Here is a 25,164-nt window from a genome sequence, read left to right on the forward strand (position 1 = left end):
AGGAGAGAGAAAAAGCAGGTATGAGGAGCCCGTTGGGGGGCTGAGCGCTGGGGCTGGTCCTGCCTGGAGGGCCCCACCTGGCTGACATGCACTCAGAAGGTCTCAGCTTCGAGCCCTGGCCCCAGAAAGGCCTTCACCGGACTACCTGTCCAAATTAGGCTCCCAGGGGAGCAATTTATACTTTACTGTTTGAATTCTATCCTGTGCCTCTAAAAACATTTTCAAACCAACATTTTATGATTTTAGTGTCTATAACCTAATCTTGGAAAATAAAATCATGTAAGAGACTCGTTAACATGCTCTCTTAACACCCCTTCTACTCTTCCTTTTCTTGCACTGAATTATTTCAGCCTTTCTACCCATTAGACAAGGGCTCCATGAAAGAGGGAAGGTCTGTTTTGCCTACCCCTGGGAGTTCACAGGGCCTAGTATAAATGAAGAGTTCACTAGACCTGGCAAACCCCAGGAAATGCCCAGGTTTCTGGTGGTCTGGGCGTCAGAGAATGCTCTGTGTCTGTCGCTATCCTTTCTCTCCTCCTTGCTTTAATAATGGGATGCATGGATTTTAGCTGAGCACACAGCTAGCTTGCTGCAGACGATGTTTCCCAACTTCCACCACGATCATGTGGGCTCAGTTCTAGTCAATGAGAAGACAGCAAAAACCATGTGTGCCACTTCTGCGCTGTGTGCTAGCCTTGCTCTTTCTCCTCTTACCATTGGCTGGAATGGGGATGTAATGGCAGGAGCTGAAGCAACCACCTTGGACTCAGGAAGAGAGCCACATGTTGAGAATGGTAGAGCCACCCTACCAGTCCTCCCTACCTGTGGTCTGCTCTGTGAGAGAAAGGAAACTTCTATCTCATTTACGCCACTCTATTTTAGGGACTCTTTATTACAGCAACTTAATTTGTGCCCCAAATAACTGTATCGGTGCATTTCTAGAACAGCAATTCCCAGCCGAGGCCCTACAACATCTGTCGTGCTTCCATCAGTTGTGAGAGGAACTCTGAGTGTTGGTCTTTGACAGCAGCTACAGTATCAGGCTCTACCACAGCGGGAGCAGACCCTTGGAGAGGACAATCCAAGTCTCCAGCTGAAGTCTTTTTTTTTTTTTGAGATGGAGTCTTGCTCTGTCTCCCAAGCTGAAGCACAGTGGTGAGATACAACCTCTTCTTCCTGGGTTCAAGTGATTCTCCTGCCTCAGCCTCCCGAGTAGCTGGGATTACAGGTGGCAGTCACCACACCTGGCTAATTTTTGTATTTGTAGTAGAGACAGGGTTTCATCATTTTGGCCAGGCTGGTCTCAAACTCCTGACCTTAGGTAATCCACCCCCCTTGGCCTCCCAAAGGGCTGGGATCATAGGCATGAGCCACCGCACCTGGCCTCCAGCTGAGTTCCCAGGCTGGAGTGCAGTGGTATGATGTCGGCTCACTGCAAGCTCCGCCTCCTGGGTTCATGCCATTCTCCTGCCTCTCAGCCTTCCGAGTAGCTGGGACTACAGGCGCCCGCCACCTCACCTGGCTAATTTTTTTGTATTTTTAGTAGAAACTGGGTTTCACCGTGTTAGCCAGGATGGTCTCGATCTCCCGACCTCTGATCTGCCTGCCTCGGTCTCCCAAAGTGCTGGGATTACAGGTGTGAGCCACCATGCCCAGCCTGCTGAGTTTTTTACACACTACTTACAGAACCCCTTCCAGTCTCTGTAGCAGGGCCCAGCAACATCACCCTTTCGCTGAGGTCACAACCTTGTCACAGAGCAAGGTCAGCAGGTGAAGCCAATGAGCCTGGACAGCAGGTAAAGCCAATAAGCCTGGAGCCCAGTGCAGCAAGGTCACAAAGCTCCCACCAAGAAAGCCTGGCTTCCCCCAGGGTGGCCATGTCAGCTCCCAGGCCTCCATGGCCTCCTTCTCATTCTCACTACACCCAGATTCCAGCCATGTTTGTAAAAAGCCTGAACATGGGGTTGAAGTGAAGCAGCTCGTCCCATACCATGAAGCTGAGATCTGCACTCTGCGGTTTAGGGTCTCTCACGGAGGATGCTGTGGGTACTAGGAGATCAGTCTGCTTAGCAGACTCAAAGCCGCAGCCCCAAACCTTCCTAAATTTGTCATCTCTCTTGTGATTTTTTGACTTCACAATTCACCCTCCTCTTCCCAGGTTTTTTTTTCCATTTCAGTTATTTGATTTATAAAAGTATCGTATGCTTGCTATAACAATTCAGATGACATCTATATGTTGTGTATGATATGAAATATTTCCCTCTGTACATTCTTCTTATACAAAACATGTATGCCTAGATCTTGAGGGGGTGATTTTTAGTAAAAATAAGATCACACAATACACATTTATCTATAATGTGCCTGTGTCTCCTTTGAGGGTCACTCAAGTCTGTACATGAAGACTGCATCTCCTCTGTGGTGACTGCACACTCTGGACACACCATAACTGATTCACCCATCCCCTGAGGATTATTCAGGTGCCACTTTTCCCTTTTACAAATAATGCTCAATAAATACTGCTGTATCATATGCTTATAACTGGTGATTACACTTCTATGGGATAAATTCCCAGAAGCAGAATTGCTTCTCTAAAAGTTACAGTAATTCCCAGCCCTACCACAACGTGAATGGCCCATTTTCTCCATAACTGTCAGCTACGAATGGATCAATCTCTTTCCGTCCATCTGCAAAATGGTATCATCCTATTTCGTTAGCAATATCCATAAGCACGAGAGTGAAGTCAGCCATCTTTTTCCGAAAGTTTCTTGTCATTTCTACCTCTTTTACTGGTAAGGACCTGCTCATATCCTTGCTCTTTCTGAGTATTTTAGAATGGCGCTGGTTTTATTTTGTAACTTTCTGGATACCCAGAGAGGACCTGAAGTTATGATCTCTGACACACAGGCCCGGAGCACCCCAGACACGCCCCGTCTCTACTCTAGAGGCACTAACAGGCTTCTGAACGGCTGCCAGTCCCAGCACAAACATTCCTGTGCTCCACCTCTCTTCTCCCACCTGCTTCATCCCCTCCCTGCTCTCAGATTCCCTAAGAAGCAGAGAGAAACACAGCATCAGACAGTGCAAACACATCCGGGCCTCACTCTGCCCCACTTCACACTGCAAGAGGTGAAGTCACTTCAAAAGCAGCTATAAACACTATGAAGAACCACTCACACGCCAGGCCTCATGACAAAACCAGCTCAGGCCAAAGGCCACCAAGGACCTGCTGGTGCGGTGAGGCCAGGCGACCAGCATTAGGTGCCAATATGCCCAGGAATCCCACTCCTGGGAACATGCCTGCATGCAGCTCTGCCCATGGATGCAATGACTTTTCTACAAGGCCGTTCGTCACAACATCGTTTGTTATTGGCAAGAGGTTGCAAAGGGTTCAGGTGTCTACCCACAGAGCTTCGGTCACTATGGCCACACAGTGAAATATGATGCAGCTTCAAGGTAACAAATGAGAAAGCTGTCTCTATGCACTGACGTCCAAAGAGCTCCAAGATACATTGTCATGTGAATAAAGCAAGTTACAAAACAGAGAGGATTGTATACCATCTTTTATGTAAGAAAGGGCAAAACTTAAAATGAGTGTATCTGCTTGTATTCACATAAAGAAACTGAAAAGATACAAAAGAGAGTAAGTGCTTACCCGAGGGTGGGCCAGGGAGGGTGGGCACAGGGGTGAGAGAAGGACTCCTTGACATTTATCGTTTTATACTGTTTCATTTGTAACCATGTCGAGTTTTCCTTTCTTGTAACCTTTTCAAAAATTTTCATTTAACAACACCAAAAGGATGGCAATGCGTCCTCCTACTTTGAGAAGAAGCCCAGCTGGCTTCCTGCTCAGGCCTCCCTGAGCCCTCCTCGGGCCTCATTTATAATAACACTCCTGGACTTGGAAAGCAGCATTCATTCCCTGCCTTGGAGAGGCTCTGTGCACCCGCCCCAACAGCTAATGGACAGAGAGCATTAGTGGTTCCCAAATGGCCTGGTCTAAACTATAATTAATGGCTATTAGGACACAGCCTCCGGAAGGTGGTCTCCCAAGCAGACGCCAGCATTTCCATTTACACAGAAGGCCGAGCAGAGACGCTCAAGGAACCAGTTTTTCCACTGCTTCAGAAATGTTCACACCCCAGGAAAGAGGTAGCCCTGGATGTGGGCCCTGGCCCCGTAAGGTCTGACCCTTTACCTTAGATTTGAGCAGCAAGTCCTCTTTGGTCACCTCCCCTATGGAGTCGAGGTGAGGGCAAAGGTCCCTGGAGTCCCCCATCATGGCCTGGGCTCACCTATGAGAAGACACAAGCAATCCTGGGTTAATGGCAGCCAGTGCTGGCAGGAGGTAGGAAGGTGAGTGGTCAAGTACATGACTTTGGCCTTGAGTCCTGGTCTGCCACAAACCAGCTGGTAACCTGGGGAAGTTGCTTAACCTTTTTGAGCATTACTTTCCTTGTCTAAGAAGATAAGTTACCCCAATGGGTCGTTCCTAGGTCACGGAGACAACGTCTGTCAAATGCCTGGCGTAATCCCTGATGTAGAGAAAGCCCATGGCAGATGGCAGGTATCGTGATCAGAATTATTGGTAGGGAAGACACAGGAGTCCTGTCTGCATGCAGGGAACTGTACACCAGACAATCTAAAACCACAGATGTTTTGTTAGAAGGAGGCCAAATCCATGTTCATCCAAGGATTCAGGCAGAGGAGGGGGCAGTGCAGAAAGGCTGGGTTTCAAAAAGGCAAGCAGCAGATGTTGACACTGGTCTTCTCAAGAGCCTCTGGGAGGCCAAGTGCTGGCAGACCACTTATCCCACTTCTCGTGGGAGTCCCCCAGGGAGTGCGGTTTGAACACCAGACCACCATGGGAGCAGGCCATGCAGCACGGCCTCCAGAGAATGTCTTCTGAGAGTAGGGAGAAAGTCAGAAAGGCAGGAGAACAAACTAGAAAGCAGTCTGGAACTGCGTTTGCCAAAACAACAATAGTGGTGCATCTGGGTGATGGGTTTCAAGCAATGAAGAAAAAAAAAGCTCTGTTGCTTTTGTTTAACTGACACATGTTCATTATAAAAACAAAACTCAAACAAGAAAGCACAAAGTAAAATAAATCACTGAGAACAAGTAGCAAACATCTTTCCCAACATTCTTCTGCATTTCTTTCTCTTTTAAATCAGGGGATAAAAATATATCTGTCCTAGAAAATAAACGCTGCCCTCAAGGGAGCACCTGGATGATGACGAACATCTTGATTATGGGGTGCTTACATGGATCTACACGTGTGTTAAAAGTGCAAAGAACTGAACACACACGAGTACCTACAGAACTAGTGAAATCTGAATAAGCTCCATGGATTATGCCAATGTCACTTTACTGATTGTACTACAGACATACAAAGATGTATTATTAGCTGGGATGCTGGTGCATGCCTGTAGTCCCAGCTACCCAAGAGGCTCAGGTAGGAGGTCATGTGAGCCCAGGAGTTCAAGGCTGCAGTGAGCTGTGACCATGCCACTGCACTCCAGCCTGGGTGACAGAGCAAGACCTCGTCTCAAAAAAAAAAAAAAAAAAAGTACGTGTTACTCTTACCATTAAGAGAAACTGGGTGAAGGTACAAAGTACCTTAGGGTACACTTTTTGCAACTGCCTGTGAATCTATAATTATTTCAAAAGAAAACATTAAAAAATGAATAACTAAAGAAAGGCTTCACATACGGTATTTTAGCAGAAGCAAATCCAGGAATCTGACTGCTGATTATAGCTTCAAACTGTTGCCAAATAAGGTCCAAACCAACCAAAGATGTAACTGGAGCCAAGATTGCTTTAACCAAAGGTAGAAGCCTCTATGTCTGCAGGGGTCTAAAAAACAAAACAAAAGACTGGGTGCGGTGGCTCATGCCTGTAATCCCAGCACTTTGGAAGGCCGAGGCGGGCAGGTCACCTGAGGTCAGGAGATCAAGACCAGCCTGACTAACATGGAGAAACCCCATCTCTACTAAAAATACAAAATTAGCCGAGCGTGGTGCACATGTCTATAATCCCAGCTACTCAGGAGGCTGAGGCAGGAGAATCACTTGAACCCAGGAGGCGGAGGTTGCAGTGGGCCAAGATCGTGCCATTGAACTGCAGCCTGGGCAACAAGAGCAAAACTCCACCTCAAAAAAAAAAGACAAAAAACAAAAGCAGAAGCCGCATGTGTACCCCCTGATCTGAGAGGTGGACCCCCAGACTCCTCCTTACATGCCCCTCCCTGTCCCAAATGGTCAGCCAGGGTCAACTGGCCAGATTCCCATTCAGAACATGAGTAACTAGCACTCATGAGGTGTCAGATACTAAGCTAAGAGCTTTTTGTGCATTCGTTTATGAAAAACTATCCCAGCAATCATTGAGGCAGCTGTGATTAGCCCCATTTCACAGACTAAGGAACAGAGGCTCCTTCTTGTCTAAGGCCTCACAGGAATGTTGGTGCTAGAGCTGAGCCTCAAGTTGGTCAGATCCTAAAGGCCTGCTCAGTTGCTTTCTAACTTGTATAAAACGTAAATGTGCAAAAGCAGGCAGAACTTACTGTCACATTGAAGATGAGCATAAAGAAAAAAAGGAAAAAACAAAGTAGACTGAACTGTATAACACACTTCCATATTTCCATGTACCTAGACTCCTCAATCAACAACTCATGGCCAATCTTGCTTCATCTCAACCTCCTGCTTCCTCTTGCTTTTGTAGCAAATCCCAGACACACAGGCGATCACATTCCATCTGTATTTTTCTAAGAGATAAGGACTTGAAAAAAAAAAAACAACCCCCATAATCACAATTCCATTCTTTCATCGACGGAGAAAAATCCATGTATCCTCCTCAGTATGTGTTGAAGGGACCCACCTGAGAGGAGGCCATGGGCTTACCTCTGGGTGACACGAAGTCCGCAGGAAGCGGCCAGCATTCACATCCTTCGTTGACAGCTGACAGCAATGGGCTGCAGTGGTCTGGAGTGAGTAGAGGCCTCTCGCAAGGAGTCTGGGGGATGAACCAGGGCATTTCACACAGTTCTATTACTATTTTTGAGACAGGGTCTTGCTCGCTTGCCCAGGCTGGAGAGCAGTGGCGTGATCACAGCTTGATCTTCCAGGCTCAAGCGATCCTCCCACCTCAACTTCGCAGGTAGTTGGGACTATAGGTGTGCACCACCACACCCAGCTAATTTCTTTAAAATTTCTTATAGAGACAGGGTGTTGCTTTGTTGTCCAGGCTGGTCTTGAACTCCTGGGCTCAAGTAATCCTCCCACCTCGGGTCTCCCAAAGTGCTGAGATTACAGGCCTGAGCCACTGTGCCCAGATAGTTCTGTTATTTTAAAATCATTCTTAGCACCAAAGGGCCCAGCATTCCTCCTGGGAGGAACGAATTTCAGGATATTGGGGATGTCCACAGGCTAGACTACTCCCTGTGCATCCAGAGAACAGTACCACCACATCACTCCTGGGCCAGCTGCCCAAGGCCCAGGCAGAGCTGGCACACAGGGGCAGCCCCTCCTAGGGAGTGCTGGCCTTCACTAGTCACTGCTGGGGCATTAACTTGGTGATCCCCAGGAGGAATCCTGCACAGGTCTGCTGGAGGGATCTGCAGGGCCTCTCCTATTGTCCCATCAGGCTGCCACAGCCCATCAACCCTCTGGACAGGAAGGCCTGGTCCCTTCCACACATGCCACCAGGCCCCTCAGGTCATCCTTTGAGCTCTCAGGGATTCCCTGAGAACCCCTGACCCTTAAGTGTTCAGCAGGCCCAGACTGCAGGCACAACCATGCTCATCCACACATTGCCACTACCCACACTTCACTGGCAAGTCACAGTCTCCTAGATGTGGACAGCTCAAAGAGGGAGAGGCAATTAGAAGCTACCATTTAAAATAGTCACATGACAATGACAGCTTCAAGATTCCAAATTCCAAACCTCCTCACTTGAAGTCAGGTTTTTTAGTTTTCTTCATGGTTTCTGCTGAGGCCATATGCCCTGAGTTGGCACTAGTCCTGCACTATTTTAAGCTGCAGTGGTGTGGGTTTTGCTAGCATCTTTGGTATATGATAATCTCTCTAGCTGGGTGGCTGGGGAGGGAGGGGGCAGGTTATAACTTGGCCCATTATTTATTTATTTTTTTTTGAGACAGTCTCACTCTGCTGCTCAGGCTGGAGTGCAGTGGCATGATCTTGGCTCACTGCAACCTCTGCCTCCTGGGTTCGTGTGATTCTCCTGCCTTAGCCTCCCGAGTAGCTGGGATTACAGGCGTGTGCCACCATGCCTGGCTGATTTAACAGGTCCACTCTTGATTTGCAAGTGCAATTGGACTTACATTCCTGCAACTTCAGAGAGAAAAATCAGCCCTGTGGCTAACAGCCCTCAATATATTCTCACTACTCCCATTTTACAGATGAAGAAACAGAATTGGAACTTAAGTAACTCAGGAACTTGGGGGAGGTCAATCATTTGGCTAGTTTTTGTTTTGTTTTGTTTGAGATGGAGTTTCACTCTTGTTGCCCAGGCTGGAGTGCAATGGTGCGATCTCAGCTCACAGCAATCTCTGCCTCCCAGGTTCAAGCAATTCTCTTGCCTCAGCCTCCTGAGTAGCTGGGATTACAGGCATGCGCCACTATGCCCGGCTAATTTTATATTTTTACTAGAGACAGGGTTTCTCCATGTTGGTCAGGCTGGTCTCAAACTCCTGACCTCAGGTGATCCACCTGCCTCAGCCTCCCAAAGTGTAATCCCTCCCTGGGATTACAGGCATGAGCCATCATGCTCGGCTTATCTGGCTAGTTTGTAACAGGTGTGACCCTGATCAGATCTACGTGGTGCATAGTCTTGCTCTAAATCATGAGTCAGATTTAGAGAAACATTAAACTGAGCAAAGAAAAAAAAAATCAGATACAAAAACATATATACCATATGATTCTATTTATACAAAATTTCAAAACAGACAAAAACTAACCTATGATGATAGAAACTGGATCAGTGATTGCCTGGGGCAAAAGGTAGAGCTACATTGCAGACAAGAAGGAACTTTCTGTGGTTGGAATGTTCTAGATCTTATCTGGGGTGGGGTTTAATCAGATGTATATACCTGTCAAATCGTGTGCACTGTATCTTTAAAGTATGTGCATGTTAACATATGTAAATTATACCTCAATAAAATTATACCTCAATAAAGTTGATTTTAAATCAGAATGAGGCCGGGCACGGTGGCTCACACCTGTAATCCCAGCACTTTGGGAGGCTGAGGCGGGCAGATCATGAGATCAGGAGTTCGAGACCAGCCTGACCAACATGGTGCAACCCTATCTCTACTAAAAATACAAAAATTAGCTGGGTGTGGTGGCAGGCGCCTGTAATTCCAGCTGCTGGGGAGGCTGAGGCGGGAGAGCCACCTGAACCTGGGAGGCGGAGACTGCAGTGAGCTTAGATCACACCACTACACTCCAGCCTGGGCAACAGAGCAAGACTCCATCAAAAAAAAAAAGAAAGAAAAAAAAGATGTTGGCTGTTGGTAAGGGTGTGGATAAACTTGAGGCCTGTGCACTGTTGGTGGGAATGTGAAATGGTGCAGCAGAGTGTGGGGAAAAGAAAGAGATCAGCCTGTTACTGTGTCTATATAGAAGGAAGGGGACATAAGAGACTCCATTTAGTTCTGTATTTGAAATGCTGTTAATCGGTGACCCTACCCCCAACTTTGTCCTTGCAAGAGACATGTGGGAAGGTGATTTAAGGTTAAAAGGATATTGGGCTGTGCAGGATGTGTCTTTGTTAAACAAGTACCTGAAAGAGGCTTGATGGTTAGAAATCCTGCCCGTCCCTGGGCAATGTAACATCTCGGTGTAAAACCCATTGTGTGCCTTGTTTACTGAGTAAGGAGAAACCGCCTTTAGGAATAAGGTGGGGCTTGCTAGAGCAATACTGCTAAAAGGTTTATGGAGATGTTTGCATATGCATCTCAAGGCACAGCATTTTCCTTTAAACTTATTCATGTTACAAGGATTTTTGTTCTTATGTCTTACTGCTGATTTCCTCCCTACAATGATCCTATTTTCTAGCTACTCCCCTATCGTTTAGATGGTAAAGATAATTATCAATAAATACTAAGGGAACTCAGAGGCCGGTGCCAGTGTGGGTCCTCTGAAAACACAGCACTGGTCCCCTGGGTCCCGCTTTTCTTTCTCTATACTTTGTCTCTGTGTATTATTTCCTTTTCTCAAGTCTCTCGTCCCACCTAACGAGAAGCACCCACAGGTGTGGAGGGGCAGGCCACCCCTTCACAGAGGCAGAATGCAGTTTGGCAGTTCCTCAAGAACTGTAAAATAGCACCACACTATTGAGCGATCCACATCTGGGTATACACCCAAACACACTAAAAGCGGCAACTCAAATATTTGTGCACCCATGTTCATAGTTGCATTATGTGCAACAGCCAAAAGACGATGCAAACCAAGTGCCCATCAATAAATAGACAAAATATGATATATCCATACAATGAAATACGATTCAGCCTAAAAAAGGAAATTCTGACACATGCTACAACATGAACCTTAAAGACATCTGCTCACTAAAACAAGTCAGGCTGGGTGAGGTGGCTCACACCTGTAATCCCAACACTTTGGGAGGCTGACGCAGGTGGATCACTTGAGGTCAGGAGTTCAATACCAGCCTGACCAACATGATGAAACCTCGTTTCTACTAAAAATATAAAAATTAGCCAGGCATGGTGGCAGGAGCCTGTATTCCCAGCTAGTAGGGAGGCTGAGGCAGGAGAATCGCTTGAACCCGGGAGGCAGAGGTTGCAGTGAGCCAAGATCGTGCCATTGCACTTCAGCCTGGGCAACAAGAGCAAAACTCCATCTCAAAAAAAAAAAAAAAAAAAAAAAGGCAGTAACTTCTCTGAAAATATTTGCTGAATGGCCCAAAAACACAAAGTTATAAAACACTGTTAGACCATGTTAGGTGGTTTATGCCTGTAATTCCAGCACTTCTGGAGGCCGAGGCAGGAGGACTGCTTTAGCCCAGGAGTTTGAGATCAGCCTGGGCAACATGGTGAAACCCCATCTCTACAAAAAATTTAAAAATTAACTGGGCATGGTGGTGCGCACCTGTAGTCCCAGCTACTAAGGAAGCTGAGATGAGAGGATGGCTTGAGCCCAGAAGTATGAGGCTGCAGTGAGCTATGATGGCACCACTGCATTCTAGCCTGGACAACAGAACAAGAGCCCGTCTCAGGGGAAAAAAAAAAAAAAAAATGGCCAGGCGCGGTGGCTCACGCCTGTAATCCCAGCACTTTGAGAGGCCGAGGCCGGTGGATCACGAGGTCAGGAGACCACGATCATCCTGGCTAACACAGTGAAACCCCGTCTCTACTAAAAAAAAAAAAAAAATACAAAAAAATTAGCTGGGTGTGGTGGCGGGCGCCTGTAGTCCCAGCTACTCAGGAGGCTGAGGCAGGAGAATGGCGTGAACCCGGGAGGCGGAGCTTGCAGTGAGCAGAGGTCACGCTACTGCACTCCAGCCTGGGCGACAGATCCATCTCAAAAAAAAAAAAAAAAAACTATTATTAAACTCTTATTTTGATGAAACAATGTATTTTGGGCCTAGAGAAAGGATGCTATTATCATTTCTGGAGGATAGAGTCAAGTGATTTATATTTCCTTTTTGCTTTTCTGCATTTTCTACAATGAACTTGTGTTGCCTTTTTTTTTTTCTTCCTATACTTGCTTCCTGAATGACTGTGTTACAATCATTCTAATCTAATAATCTAATACGGTCAGTCACAGTGGCTCACACCTGTAATCCTAGTGCTTCTGGGAAGTTGCGGAGGGAGGATCCCTTAAGCTCAAGGCTGCAGTGAACTAGGATCATGCCACTCACTACAGCCTGGGCAACAGAGCAAGACCCTGTATCTAAAACAAAATCAAAATCAAAAAACAACAAAAAACACTTTTCCTCTCAAAAGTCCCCTCTCTCTCACTAGAGAGAGAGCTGTTTTCCTTTCTTTCTCTTTCTTTTGCCTGTTAAACCTCTGATCCTAAAAACAAAAACAAACAAAAAAGAATACCTAAATTGGTTACTTTTAATGGATTTTCAAGTTTCCAAAATAAGAAAAGAAGAAGAGTATCTGGCTTCCTAGGTATGTTGCTTTTCCCCAAACCCCTGAGGGCACCACAGGGGACAGAGCCTCCGTCCCCTGGAACTCTCCAGGCCCCCATGCCAGGCACTGCCCTGAGCCTACACAGGGTGGTTTTCAGAGAAGGGGTGGGAGCATCTGAGTGATCCCAGAAGTCCCCAAAGCTGCTACCTGGTTGGCTCCCAAGCACACCTCTCCAGGTGACTCACTCGGACCAAGATGTGCCCTCAACACGTGTTTTTTGTATTTTTATCTATTTATTTATTTAGAGACCAGGTTATGAGACTGGCTAATTGTTGTATTTTTGGCAGAGACAGGGTTTTTTGTCGTGTTGCCCAGGCTGTCTTGAACTCCTGGGCTCAAGCGATCTGCCCACCTCCGCCTCCCAAAGTGCTAGATTACACACATGAGCCACCACAACCGGCCCTCTCCATATTCATTTTTGCCTCATTTACCTCCATGTTGTATTCAAATTTTTCATCTTCTCCTACTTGTCCTGAAAATTTTAAAGACATTTTTGTCTGGCTTTAATAAATTTGATATATGCCTCTATAGAAGCTGGAAATAGACACAGACATAAAATGAAATAAAAATCACCTGTAATCCTGCTGGACAGGAAAAAAATATGGATACCTTTTAGGTTTTGGTAAGTCTTACTTACATGTACAAACATATAATTTTTTTTTTTTTTTTTAGACAGAGGCTCGCTCTGTCACCCAGGCTGGAGTGCAGAGGTGCAATCTCGACTGAGCTCAATCTCCAAGTTCAAGCCACCCTCTCATCTCAGCCTCCCAAGTAGCTGGGACTACAGGCAGGCACTGCCATGCCTGGCTCATTTTTAATTTTTCTTTTGTAGAGACAGGGTTTCGCCATGATGCCCAGATTGGTCTGGAACTCCTGGGTTCAAGCAATCTGACTGCCTTGGCCTCTCAAAGTACTGGGATTACAGGTGTGAGCCACCAGGAATGTGAATCTTTGACTAAAGCTTTCTGTTTTTTTGAGATGCAGTTTTCACTCTTGTTGCCCAGGCTGGAGCGCAGTGGTGCAATCTCGGCTTACTGCAACCTCCACCTCCCGGGTTCAAGCAATTCTCCTGCCTCAGCCTCCTGAGTAGTTGAGAATACGAGCACGCACCACCTCACCCGGCTAATCTTTTTGTACTTTTAGTAGAGATGAGGTTTCACCATGTTGGCCAGGCTGGTCTCAAACTCCTGACCTCAGGTGATCCGCCTGCCTCAGCTTCTCAAGTGCTGGCATTACAGGTATGAGTCACTGCGCCCAGACTGTTTCTTTTGTTGTTGTCGCTGTTGAGACGGAGTCTTAGTCTGTCGCCTAGGCTGGAGTGCAGTGGCATGATCTCTGCTCACTGCAAACTCCGCCTCCTGGGTTCAAGTGTTTCTCTTGCCTCAGCCTCTTGAGTAGCTGGGATTACAAGCACCCGCCATCACACCCAGGTAATTTTTGTATTTTTAGTAAAGACGAGGTTTCACCACATTGGCCAGGGTAGTCTCGAACTCCTGACCTCAAGTGATCAGTCCACCGCAACCTTCCAAAGGTGGTGTACACCTGTGCTGGGAGCACAGGTGTACACCACCACGCCCGGCCTACATCTTTGACCAGAAAAAAAAAAAAAAACCTATTGGTCAAAACGTGTGCTTTGAAGGCTCTACATAGATACTGATAAGCTTCCCTTTAGAAAAAGCATATACATTTATCTGCCTATCAGCAGTATATGAATATGTGCAACATAGAAAGTTTAAGGTTTACTAACGGTTTTTAAATTAATGGTGAAAAATTATTTCTATTAAGGAAAAAGGGTGGTAGTACAGAAAACACTGGGTGCTTAATATTCCACACACAGGGTCAGGTGCGGTGGCTTACACCTGTAATCCCAGCACTTTGGGAAGCTGAGGAGGGTGGATCACAAGGTCAGGAGTTCGAGACCAGATGGACCAACATGGTGAAACCCCATCTCTACTAAAAATACAAAAAATTAGCGAGGCGTGGTGGCACATGCCTGTAATCCCAGCTACTCAGGAGGCTGAGGCAGGAGAATCGCTTGAACCCAGCAGGCGGAGGGTGCAGTGAGCCGAGATCATGCCATTGCACTCCAGCCTGGGTGACAGAGCAAGACTCCGTCTCAAAAAAAAAAAAAAAGAAAAAGAAAAAGAAAAAAATTCTATACACAGGACCTAAAATATCTGCAGCATGGGGGTCGACAAGAGGGTGCACAACTCAACGGTCTGAAAGTTGTCATTTTGCTTTCTTTTGGTACCCAACCAACACTGACCATGTACCTCCTTAGGAATAGTGACTTGGGGTGCTGGGAAACAGCCAGGCATAGGCCCTGTTCTTGTAGGGCACAGAGTCCCATACTTCAACCTCAGTGTACTTGCAAGCAGACACTAGGGGGGTGATAATCACCACCAGCACCTCCTTTTCCTACACTCACCGAGGGTCAGCTGCTGTACATACATTATCCCGGGAGGTGACAGTCACTATGGAAGGAAATTACAGGGACAAGTAGCCCTGGGTTCATACCTCACTCTGCCCCTTCCAAGTCTGTGACTTTAGATAAATTGCTCAGTCTCCACATTCATAAAATGGGGACAATGGCAGCACCTAGGGTTACTGAGAAGATGAAGTGGGCCAATGCACAGTAAACACTAAGTTGAATGACTGAGGGCAGGGCCTCATGGACTTTCAGGGTGGCTCAGATTTTCTATTGATTTGCATGACAAGAATGCTCAAAAAATGCTTACTACTATAATTTGTGTCACTGGCTGTTTTATCATTAGGACACTGAAATTGGTAGGAATAGAAGTCACAGGCTCAAGGTCACTCAGAAGGGCACCCTCCATGAGACCACTCAGGGCTCCGCAGGCCAACCAGCCCAGCAACAAACAGGCACCATGGTGATGGAGTCAGACACACGGCAGGGGACTCACACATGGATTCTTGGTGCACTTCTTGAGATCTAAGTTCACCTCCTGGTGCTTTTGACATCAAAGACAAAGCCAGGAAAGGCAACTTCATCGACTAGAGCAAACCCTTCGACAGCTTCCCTGTCCTGGGGCAGCCTGTGCTTCTGAACCCTCATTCCTGCTGAGCACCTTTGCTTCCCTGCAACTTGAAGATTCCTTTTCTCCACCAAGGCTGACAAACTGTTCCAGGCAAGACACTGAGGAGACATGACAAAGCTGGATCGTGGTTCAAGGTTGGGGGATGCCACAAAGAACATATCCAGGACAACCAGCATACCTGAGTGTGGACTGCCTATCAGATCGTAGTATTAGTTACTGCCTGAATTGTTCTCTCTCCCCTATTCATATGCTGAAGTTCTAACCACCAGGACCTCAGAATGTAATCATATTTGAAGATAATGTCTCTAAAGAGGTAATTAAGTTAAAATAAGATCTTTAGGGCAGGCCCTAATCTAATCTTACTGGTATCTTTATGAGATGAGAAAATCTGAACTCACACAGAGGAAAGACCAAGCCAGGACACAGCAAGAAGATGGTCATCTGCAAGCCAAGGAAAGGGCCTTCAGAAGAACCAAACCTTTAGTCACCTTGATCTGAGACTTCCAGCCTCTAGAACTGTGAGAAAATAAATCTCTGTTGTTTAAGCCACCCAGTCTGTGGTACTTTGTTATGGCAAGTCTGGGAAACAAACACATGATTCCATCAATGTGAAAGTTTCTAGGCCAGGAGTGGTGGCTCACGCCTGTAATCCCAGCACTTTGGGAGGCTGAGGCTGGCGGATCACCTGAGATCAGCAGTTCGAGACAAACCTGGCCAACATGGTGAAACCCTGTCTCTACTAAAAATACAAGAATTAGCTGGGCATGGTCGTGGGTGCCTGTAGTCCCAGCTACCCAGGCTGAGGCAGAAGAATCACTTGAACCCGTGAGGCAGAGGTTGCAGTGAGCCGAGATCACGCCGCTGCACTCCTGCACTCCAGCCTGGGTGACAAGAGCAAGACTCTGTCTCAAAAAAAAAAAAAAAGAAGAAAGTTTCTAAAGGTGGAACTCACTCTCTGGTTATGTATGATAATGTTCTTATTCTTAGTTAATTCCTGCTGGGATATTCAGGGGAAAAGGACTGTCATGGCTGCAGCTTACGCCTACCTGAATCAGTAATAATTATGATAATAAGTATAGAGATTAGAACTAGAGTAAATAAGGCAAATGTTGTAATTGGTGAATCTAGGTGAGGGGTAAGTGGGAGTTCACTGTATTCTTCTTGTAACTTTAAAAGTTTGACTTTTTAAAAAAATAGATTCCCTTCCTCGCCTTTGAGGTAGGAGCAGGGAGGGGGCTTTCTGGAACAGGCAGCCCCATCGCAGGATCCAGGACCCAGCACCCACTGAGCCTCCAGACCTAGTACCCAGGGCTTCGCTCACCCACCCTCTCGGGAAAGGGCGGCTGTTTTTCAACTCACAGAGGAAGAATGGAAAGTCCCAGACAGGAAGCAACACAGCAGGAAGCCAGCAGGTTGTGTCTGCTTTCCTCGCTCTTCCCGTCCCACTTGTGCCTCTGTGCAAATATATGGAGTGTGCACAGCAGGCATTTCATAAAGGCTGAAAGGGAAAGACACCTGTGCAGCTGAAAGAACGTGCTCCAAGGTGCAGCCGCGCAGAGTAGGACCTACTGTGCGACAAGTCAGCAAGGTGCAGGGTGTGCCCCGCCCTCCTGGCCCACCAGAGCCTCCTCTCTTGGGGCAGGAGAGCACAGGATAGGAGGAGGAAGGCCTGAGACTTTTGGCAAAGAGCCCACCATTGCTGGCCCCAGGAGACCTACAAGATGCGTCAGGCTCATAAAGGCAGCTTTCCTTCCCTGGGCCTCCAGGGAGGGGGAAAGTGCCACTCCACCCACAGGCGCAAAGTGGAAGGGCAAGGCCTGAAGAGGGGCAGGGGAGGGACCAGCCAGCACAGCTTGTGGGCCCAGGCAGGCAGCATATCTGGACCTGGCTGCCTCTGATGCCTGTTACTCATGGTTTCCCAGAGGTCCTGGCTACATCCTCCTCCTCCCAGCAAGGAACCAGTACCTCAGGATGGGGAGGGTGACACTTCTGGTCCTTCCACCCACACAACGATGCCCACAGTCCTGCCCACATTGACCCCAACCACATTAGTCATCTCACACCCCCGGCCCTGTACAGGGTGTGTGCCCACCCCCTCCACATTCCCCTCTGGCCCTCACAGCACACACCCTTTCTCTCCTTCCTGCTGTCTTCACTCCACCTCCACACAACAGCATTCTCCCTAAGTCCCAGACAAACCCACCCCTTCCCTTAACCCAGTCCTCACTCGGAGGCCACCATCCTGACTCTCCAAGCAGAGCCCTCAGGCCTCCTCATGCCTCTGCACCTCCACGATCTCTGCTGCCCACACACCTCTGTGTTTCCTCATTGCCCTGCCCCCTGCCCCATGGCCCTGAATACTGGAAGTGACACTACCATCTTAGTCTGGTGTTCTCACATATGACCTCACTGGGCCTTCACAACCACCCTGGGAGGTGGCAAGGTTCCAAACTAAATCCATCTCCATCACTAACGATGGAGACACCGAGGCTCAGAGAGGTGGAATAACTGGCTGAGGTCACACAGCTACTGAGTTGCAGAGACATAATTCAAACCCACGACTACCTGCCCTGAGGCCCGTGCTCTAAACGCTCAGCTCCATGATGTCAAAAACAGCCCCAGCCTGCCTGGCATGGGGACAACCTTCACCTCCCCAAATCCAAACACGCACACTCCAAGGAAGCTTCCTCACAAGAGCCTCTTCTGAGTCATTCTTCAGAGCATTTTTCTGCTCAGCTTAACTTCCTTCAGTCTAGGATATGACAGTATCTCCCTGCAGCCCAAAGCCTGCTAACCGTCCTTTGCTCTGAGCTCTGTCCGGAAGAATCCCTTAATTGGAGAAGGCATGGGCTTGGGGCTACCCTAGGCTGGAGCCAGTCACTGGCCCAGGTCGTTCATGAACAGAAACTCAGTCTTGAAGCTCAGACTAGAAACCTTAGAAAAAACTCATATTAGAGATGCAGAAACTAAGAACTAGGAAACTCATGACTTCTGGGGCCTGAAATCAGATCCTCTCTTTTCAGGCAGCTGGCTTCCCCCATGCAATCTCAGAGTTTAGGGGGGTTTAGAAACCATGCATCTTCCCCTTAAGGCAGAACTCTGCTCTGTAAAAGCCCTATTGGGTTGTTCTCCAAACCCAGTTTGAGCAGTCATTGATGATAAAATCATCCTTTTGCCAGAGGGCAGCTCTAGTTGCTTCAAACCTAAGTCTTTATAATAATGGAAATTGGCTCTCCTGAAATTTCTATTTATTGAGCCCTGACTGCTCACTGAAGCCAAAGAGCATTGCCACTTTCCTGTCTTTAAATATTTGTTGTTGGCCAGGCACAGTGGCTCACACCTGTAATCCCAGCACTTTGGAAGGCAGAGGTGGGCGGATCGTTCAAGGTCAGGAATTCGAGACCAGCCTGGCCAATATGGCGAAACCCGTCTCTACTAAAAATACAAAAATTAGCCAGGTGTGGTAGTGGGGACCTGTAATCCCAGCTACTCAGGAGGCTGAGGCAGGAGAAACACTTGAACCTGGGAGGCGGAGGTTGGAGTGACCCAAGATTGCACCACTGCACACCAGCTGGGCGATCGAGCGAGACTCCATCTCAAAAAAAAAAAAAAAAATTGTTGTCAACTTGCATGGTTTCTCCAAGTTTCCTCCTTCACACTAATGAGAACCAGCTGGGTATCTGTTTGTCTTGCTAAGGTAAAAAGCTAAGAAAAGCCTGCCTCTTTCATCACTATTAAATACTCCACAATCAGGACTTGAGTTTAGGGTGTACCCTCTAATAAAAGCCTTTGTAAAATAAAGTTCAAGCTTATAGACCCCTCAAACCACCGGGCAGCAACTGGAACCCAAGGCCTATCATTCAATCCACTGCTTTATCTGTCATGTTCACAACCAAATCCCGAACCAGAATGTGCTAATTTTAATTTGCAACTCAACCCTGCCACCCTCCCGGAGGTGATTTCCCTTACCTTGCTCTATCTTTTTCTTTTCCGCAGCACTTACCATCTTCTAACACACTTTACATACTTCACTATCAGAACATACACTCAACTAATCAGGGATCTTTTGTCTCTTTTGCTCACTGACTTATTTCAAGCACTCAGAACTGTGCCTGCTTCATATAGTAAATGCTAAGTATCTGTTGAATACATTGCTCCAATAAATACATTTATTGGATACTGACTATAGCTGGGCTGTGAACTGGATCACGTTGCTGGATCCCAAATCCACCTGGACATGAATGCTCCCTGAACCCTGAAACAAGCCAACATTTCATCTGGCTCCAGAAAGGAGCTAGGAAACCAACCTAAACCTAGGATGAATCTGTACATTTTCTTAAACAACTGAACTCCCAAACAAGACTAAGACCTTGGACTCATCTTTGAACTGCATAGGACCTGTATTTCCGGGAGGGTCCTTTTGAGAGGCAGTCTCATCCTACCCTTAAAAGGGCCCAGTGAGACCTGGGCTGCAGTCTCTTTGCAAAGCCACTTACTGCCAGATTCATAGCTGCCACTTTTTCAACATTCCTTTTGCTAAACAGCACTCAATTAGATCTGCCACAGCACAGGTGGTGGGTATCACTGGGTCCTCTGGCCTCACAGAGCAAGGGTGGGGGCAGCTCATCTGTACCCTGGGACTTCAGTTGAGGAGGAGGGTCCAAAAATGCCCCTGGCCTTCTTGCCCTTTCCTTAGTAGTGTCCAGCACCCCCTGGCGGATGGGCTGCTTGATGGGCAGATTCAGAGCCACCTCTGAGAGCATGAGAGCTGCAGACGTTGACCCCGACTCCTGCAGCAATTCCCAAGGAGACTCTCCATCATCTGACAGGGACTCCGCATCCAGTGAGTGCAGGTGCATCTGGGTTTGGCTGAACCAGTCTGCAGAGGGCAAGACTTTGAGACTTTAATATATGGATTTTGACCAAAGATAAAAGGCTGGTGCAAGAAGTCCTGAGTCTACTATTTTTTTCCAGTCCAAGGAAGAGAAGAACAATCTCAGCGGAGACTGTTCCAGAGAAAACGTAAGGCATTCCAGAAATGCTGCCCTGCTTTGGAATGGTCTTCCCGAAGAGGGAACCCCAATCAGTCCCCATCAGCCCTTCCCCCCAGCCAATGAGATGTAACAGCAGCTGCAGCAGCAGCAAACATCTACTGCACTCGTACTGTGCCAGGCCCTGTGCAAACCGTGCTGCAGAGACTGACCTGCAATCAATTCCTGTTCCACCTCCTAGCTGTGTAACCTGAGGTACGCACTGCCCCTCGGAGACTCCGCATTCTCATTTGTAAAACGAAAAACAATCTACCTCAAAGGATTGCTGGGAGAATTCAATAAGATTATGCTTTGCCCAGGGCCTGCCACATGGTAACTGCTTAGTAAGAGGTAGATCTCAAAGTAAGGGATGACGCTGAGAAAAGGAAAACCACTGTTACTTACGGGGTTCTTAAAAGCCCAAGAAGCCATTATTTATGCATTTAGGTATTTCCTAAGCGTTTGCTGATACCCGTTTTTCAAATAAACTTTATCCTCACAGTATCTTCGGGGGGGGGGGAAGGGGCAGAGGGTAGAGCGACAGACCTCCTGACCAAAGGAGGAAAACCAGGCCCGTGAAAGTCCAGGGGGGCGGCCAGCAACCACCGAGGAGGAGCGCCCTGGCTCAAACCCTCCTGCGTGGCTTCAAAACATCAGACGCGCCTCTCCTAGGGGAGAAGCTGGGGGCCATTATTCGTGAGGCGGTCGGCGCTGGGACTCTAATTCAGCACCGCAGGGAAGTGGTCATCTTTTGTTCCTAAAGAAAAAAACGCACGTCAGGGCTCAGAGCCCGAAGAAAAAAAAGTCAGCGCCCGAGACGCGAGACGCCACGCGGATGCTTTCAACGCTAGGTCAGGCCCCGGCAGAAATAAGAGGGGGGCGGCCCTGGTTCTGGAAAAGCCACGAGCCTCCAGTGGGCTCAGAGTGCGGTGCTGGGGCCCAGAGGACCCCCCTGGACGCCGACCGGAGGAGGGGAGAGGGGCGGTGGCGGGCGGGGGTCCCGGGCTCCGCTCACCTGGCCGCAGCGTCTGGCGTACCTGGCGAGGCCAGGCCCTGTCAGCCCGGAGCTGGGCTGGCGTCGCCAATGCTCTGAGAGGCCCGGCCCACAGATGCGGCCGGTGGCGGCCCGGAACTCACCTACGCTTGCAACCGCGCCGCCGCCGCCTGTCAGTCAAGCGCGCCCCCTCAGCTGCGCCGCGCAGGGTTGTGGGGTGGTCTGGCGACGCCCCACCTCCTTCCCTCCGCCGTCCAATCGGAAGAGGCTGACGCTAGGGGAGGGGCCGTGGCCACGCGAGCTGTGCGTGCCTGGGGCGGGGCCAGACGGGTCAGGCGCTCTGACCGCTCTGCTGCGCGCCGGAAGTAGCCTGGGCCGCTGGGCAGAGGCGAGGCGGCTGGACAGTTGGGCGGTTGTCAGCATGCCGGTCGTCCGGAAGATTTTCCGTCGCCGCCGGGGCGACTCGGAGTCAGAGGAAGATGAGCAGGACTCAGAGGAGGTTCGGTGCGTTTGGGGCGGGGCTCCCATGGGCCTGGTAGAGATAGACTTGCTTGGGGGACTCACCACCGGCTGGGCGCTTCGCTGACACTGTTAACTGAGCCCGGATGGTGGTTCCTTCTGCGGACGCAGAAGTTGAGGCTCAAGTGGTGAGGCTGCGGTCCCAAGCCCGCACAGTTGGGAGAGATGCCTCCGGGATGCGCAGTGGCTCTGACTCCCGGTGGGTCTAGGCACAAGGTCGTCCTCTGGACCACTGTGCTAGTAGCTCAGCAGCGGGGCTGGGATGCTCACGAAGGTGCCTTGTTGGCTCTGTTAGCTTTGGATTCCGCGGGGAGTCACTCAGCCTATGCATTGCTCCTTCTTCTTTTTTTTAAAGATTAAAACTGGAAGAGACCAGGGAGGTACAGAACTTGAGGAAGAGGCCCAACGGGGTGAGGTGGGTACTACGGCGGGAGGAGGAGACGGGGACGACAGACACATCCGCGTCCGGGTCGCTGTCGCAAATATCTCCTCAGACGTAGATTTTTCTCGAGACACTATACACTTTCCACTACCCAAATTGGAGAACAGCGTTCTTTGCAAATGTTTAACCAGAACCTGCCCTCAGCTGTGTCGTCTTGGGGTGTGCTCCAGAGATATAGAAACAGGTCACTAACTCGCGTTTTTTCTTAAAACCAGTTAATTGTGAAATGCATATCGATCGTTAAGAGTTTGTATAATTTAGAAAAGTATAGTCAAGACAATAAAAAGCACCCATAATTCTCCATTCCGGAAGTGACCAGTGTTAACTTTTTTTTTCCTTGCAAAGCCACCCGAGAATGCCTTGGTATTAATATTTAATACCCTTTCCAATCTGTTTTCTCTCTCTCTTTCTCAGATTGTGTACAACTTTCTATATACTTTTATTCCCTGTTCTTTTCAACTCATTATGACATTGTGGGCATTCACCCATATTGTGGAGTATTTTTCAGAAAACCTTCTTAATGGCTGCGTAATATTCCACCAGATGTGTGCATCGTAATTTGTTAACAAATCCCCTATTTTGGGACATGTAGGTGATTTTGTAAATGTTTACTATCAAATAAGGTTGCAGTGGATATCCTTTTAAATTTATCTTGGCCAGGCGCGGTGGCTCACGCCTGTAATCCCAGCACTTTGGGAGGCCAAGGCGGACAGATCACGAGGTCAGGAGATCGAGACCATCCTGGCTAACACGGTTAAACCCCGCCTCTACTAAAAATACAAAAAATTAGCTGGGTATGGTTGCGGGCGCCTGTAGTCCCAGCTACTGGGGAGGCTGAGGCAGGAGAATGGCGTGAACCCGGGAGGCGGAACTTCAAAGTGAGCAGAGATCCAGCCTGGGCAACAGAGCGAGACTCCGTCTCAATTAAAAAAGAAAAAAAATTATCTTTAGCTGCACTTTCCATGATGAGAGTATCTTAGAAATGAGATTTCCGGGCCAAGATAATGCCAAATGGCTTTACAGGAAAGTGGGAAAGTGTACCACTTCGCCACCAGCCCACCCTTCTTCCAGCACATACGGTGCTTGTTGAGCCCTGTTTTATGCTTATAGGCTTTTCCAGCCAGCTTGCCTGCCCACCCCTCAAATCCAACCCTTGCACTAATGTTGCAATCCACATACCTGAGAGGGTTCCTCCTCATCTCTGAATTATGCCATTTCTCTCTCCCTCTCCTGTTTTTGGTTTTGCTCAGTGCTGTGGCCCTGCTGGTGGGAGAGAAGGTACAAGAGGAGACAACTCTAGTGGTAAGTTACGGGGTCTTCCCTGGGTAGTGATGGCAACCCTCCCTGCAGTGCTCTTCAGTGAGTGAGTGTGCTTTACAAAAAACAAATTCCACTACTATTTATTTAGATGCTTCCTCTTAACTGTGTTTGCTTTCCACAGGATGATCCCTTTCAGATGAAGACAGGTGGTATGGTGGATATGAAGAAACTGAAGGAAAGGGGCAAAGATAAGTAAGTGCAGGATAGGCTTATATGCAAATTCACCTTTAGCCGCTGCCTGGGTCTAGGTTCCCTCAGAGAACTGAGGCCTGTAGCAGCAGCATTAGTGGGACATCTTGAAGCAGGTTTTGTGCTTTGCAAAGGGTATGTTATTTAAAAACAAAGAAAGCAGAAAGTCTTTAAAAGTTAACTTAGAGCCAAGCTGGTAGACTCCTTTTGTAAAAGTGTGTTGTAGGCATGATAACTGATGCCTATAATCCCAACACTTTGCGGGGCGCGGTGGCTCACGCCTGTAATCCCAGCACTTTGGGAGGCCAAGGCGGGCGGATCACAAGGTCAGGAGATCGAGACCATGGTGAAACCCCGTCTCTACTAAAAATACAAAAAATTAGCCAGGCGCGGTGGCGGGCGCCTGTAGTCCCAGCTACTCGGGAGGCTGAGGCAGGAGAATGGCAGGAACCCGGGAGGCGGAGCTTGCAGTGAGCCGAGATTGCGCCACTGCACTCCAGCCAGGGGGACAGAGTGAGACTCTGTTTAAAAAAAAAAAAAAAAAATCCCAACACTTTGGGAGGCTGAGGCTAGCTTGAGTCCAGAGTTTAAGACCAACCTGGGCAACATAGTGAGACCCCGTCTCTACAAAAAAAAAGAAATACATGTACATATATATGTACACACATGTACATGTGTACGTGTATATATATGTGTATGTGTGTATGTATATCTCTGGGTGTGGTGGCATGTGCCTGTAGTCCCAGCTACTCAGGAAATTAAAGTGGGAGAATTGCTTGAGTCAGGGAGGTTGAGGCTAGAGTGAGCCGTGATCACACCACTGCACTCCAGCCTGGGTGACAGAGAAAGACCCTGTCTCAAAAAAATAAAATAAGTGAACCCATGGGGGAAGTTTCATATAAAAACAATTAACAAAAATAATACATTCAGGCCAGCTGTGGTGGCTCGTGCCTGTAATCCAGCACTGTGGGAGGCTGAGGCAGGCGGATTACCTGAGGTCAGGAGTTCGAGACCAGCCTGACCAATATGGTGAAACACTGTCTCTTTTAAAAATACAAAAGTTAGCTGGGCGTTGTGGTGGGCGCCCGTAATCCCAGCTACTCAGGAGGCTGAGGCAGGAGAATTGCGTGAACTCGGGAGGCGAGGTTGCAGTGAGCTGAGATCGCACCACTGTACTCCAGCCTGGGCGACAGAGTGAGACTCCATCTCAATAAATAAATAAATTAGGCTGGGCGCGGTGGCTCAAGCCTGTAATCCCAGCACTTTGGGAGGCCGAGACGGGCGGATCACGAGGTCAGGAGATCGAGACCATCCTGGCTAACATGGTGAAACCCGGTCTCTACTAAAATATACAAAAAACTAGTCAGGCGAGGTAGCAGGCGCCTATAGTCCCAGCTACTCAGGAGGCTGAGGCAGGACAATGGCATAAACCCGGGAGG

The 25,164-nt window shown here is 48.3% G+C and overlaps 2 protein-coding genes across 6 annotated transcripts in view; one reads left to right on the forward strand and one right to left on the reverse strand.

The window, feature by feature from the left end:
* The window catches only part of USP20 (ubiquitin specific peptidase 20), a 46,480-nt gene extending 24,937 nt beyond the window's left edge, over positions 1-21,543 (reverse strand). For 2 of the 5 annotated variants that reach the window (XR_002732564.3, XM_023216946.3), the window contains exons 1-3: positions 21,277-21,468; positions 6,897-7,008; positions 4,196-4,292 (exon numbers count right to left, since the gene is read on the reverse strand). Coding sequence is in view for 4 of the 5 variants with exons in the window: in XM_023216946.3 (XP_023072714.1) it covers positions 4,196-4,279 (84 nt within the window). In the remaining variant the exon portion in view is untranslated. Of the gene's footprint in view, positions 1-4,195; positions 4,293-6,896; positions 7,009-21,276 lie in introns of all 5 variants that reach the window. The other 3 variants (XM_023216949.2, XM_023216947.2, XM_023216948.3) reach the window with 2 other exon arrangements.
* Positions 21,544-21,556: 13 nt separating this feature from the next.
* The window catches only part of LOC111534664 (telomere length and silencing protein 1 homolog), a 5,731-nt gene continuing 2,123 nt past the window's right edge, over positions 21,557-25,164 (forward strand). Inside the window, exons 1-4 of the mRNA XM_026457162.2 lie at positions 21,557-21,759; positions 22,130-22,189; positions 23,467-23,518; positions 23,658-23,728. Of these exons, the coding sequence (XP_026312947.1) occupies positions 21,677-21,759; positions 22,130-22,189; positions 23,467-23,518; positions 23,658-23,728 (266 nt within the window). The 5' untranslated portion in view covers positions 21,557-21,676. The remainder of the gene's footprint in view (positions 21,760-22,129; positions 22,190-23,466; positions 23,519-23,657; positions 23,729-25,164) is intronic.

The sequence above is a fragment of the Piliocolobus tephrosceles genome, chromosome 14, assembly GCF_002776525.5.
Source record: "Piliocolobus tephrosceles isolate RC106 chromosome 14, ASM277652v3, whole genome shotgun sequence".
NCBI classification, from domain to species: domain Eukaryota; kingdom Metazoa; phylum Chordata; class Mammalia; order Primates; family Cercopithecidae; genus Piliocolobus; species Piliocolobus tephrosceles.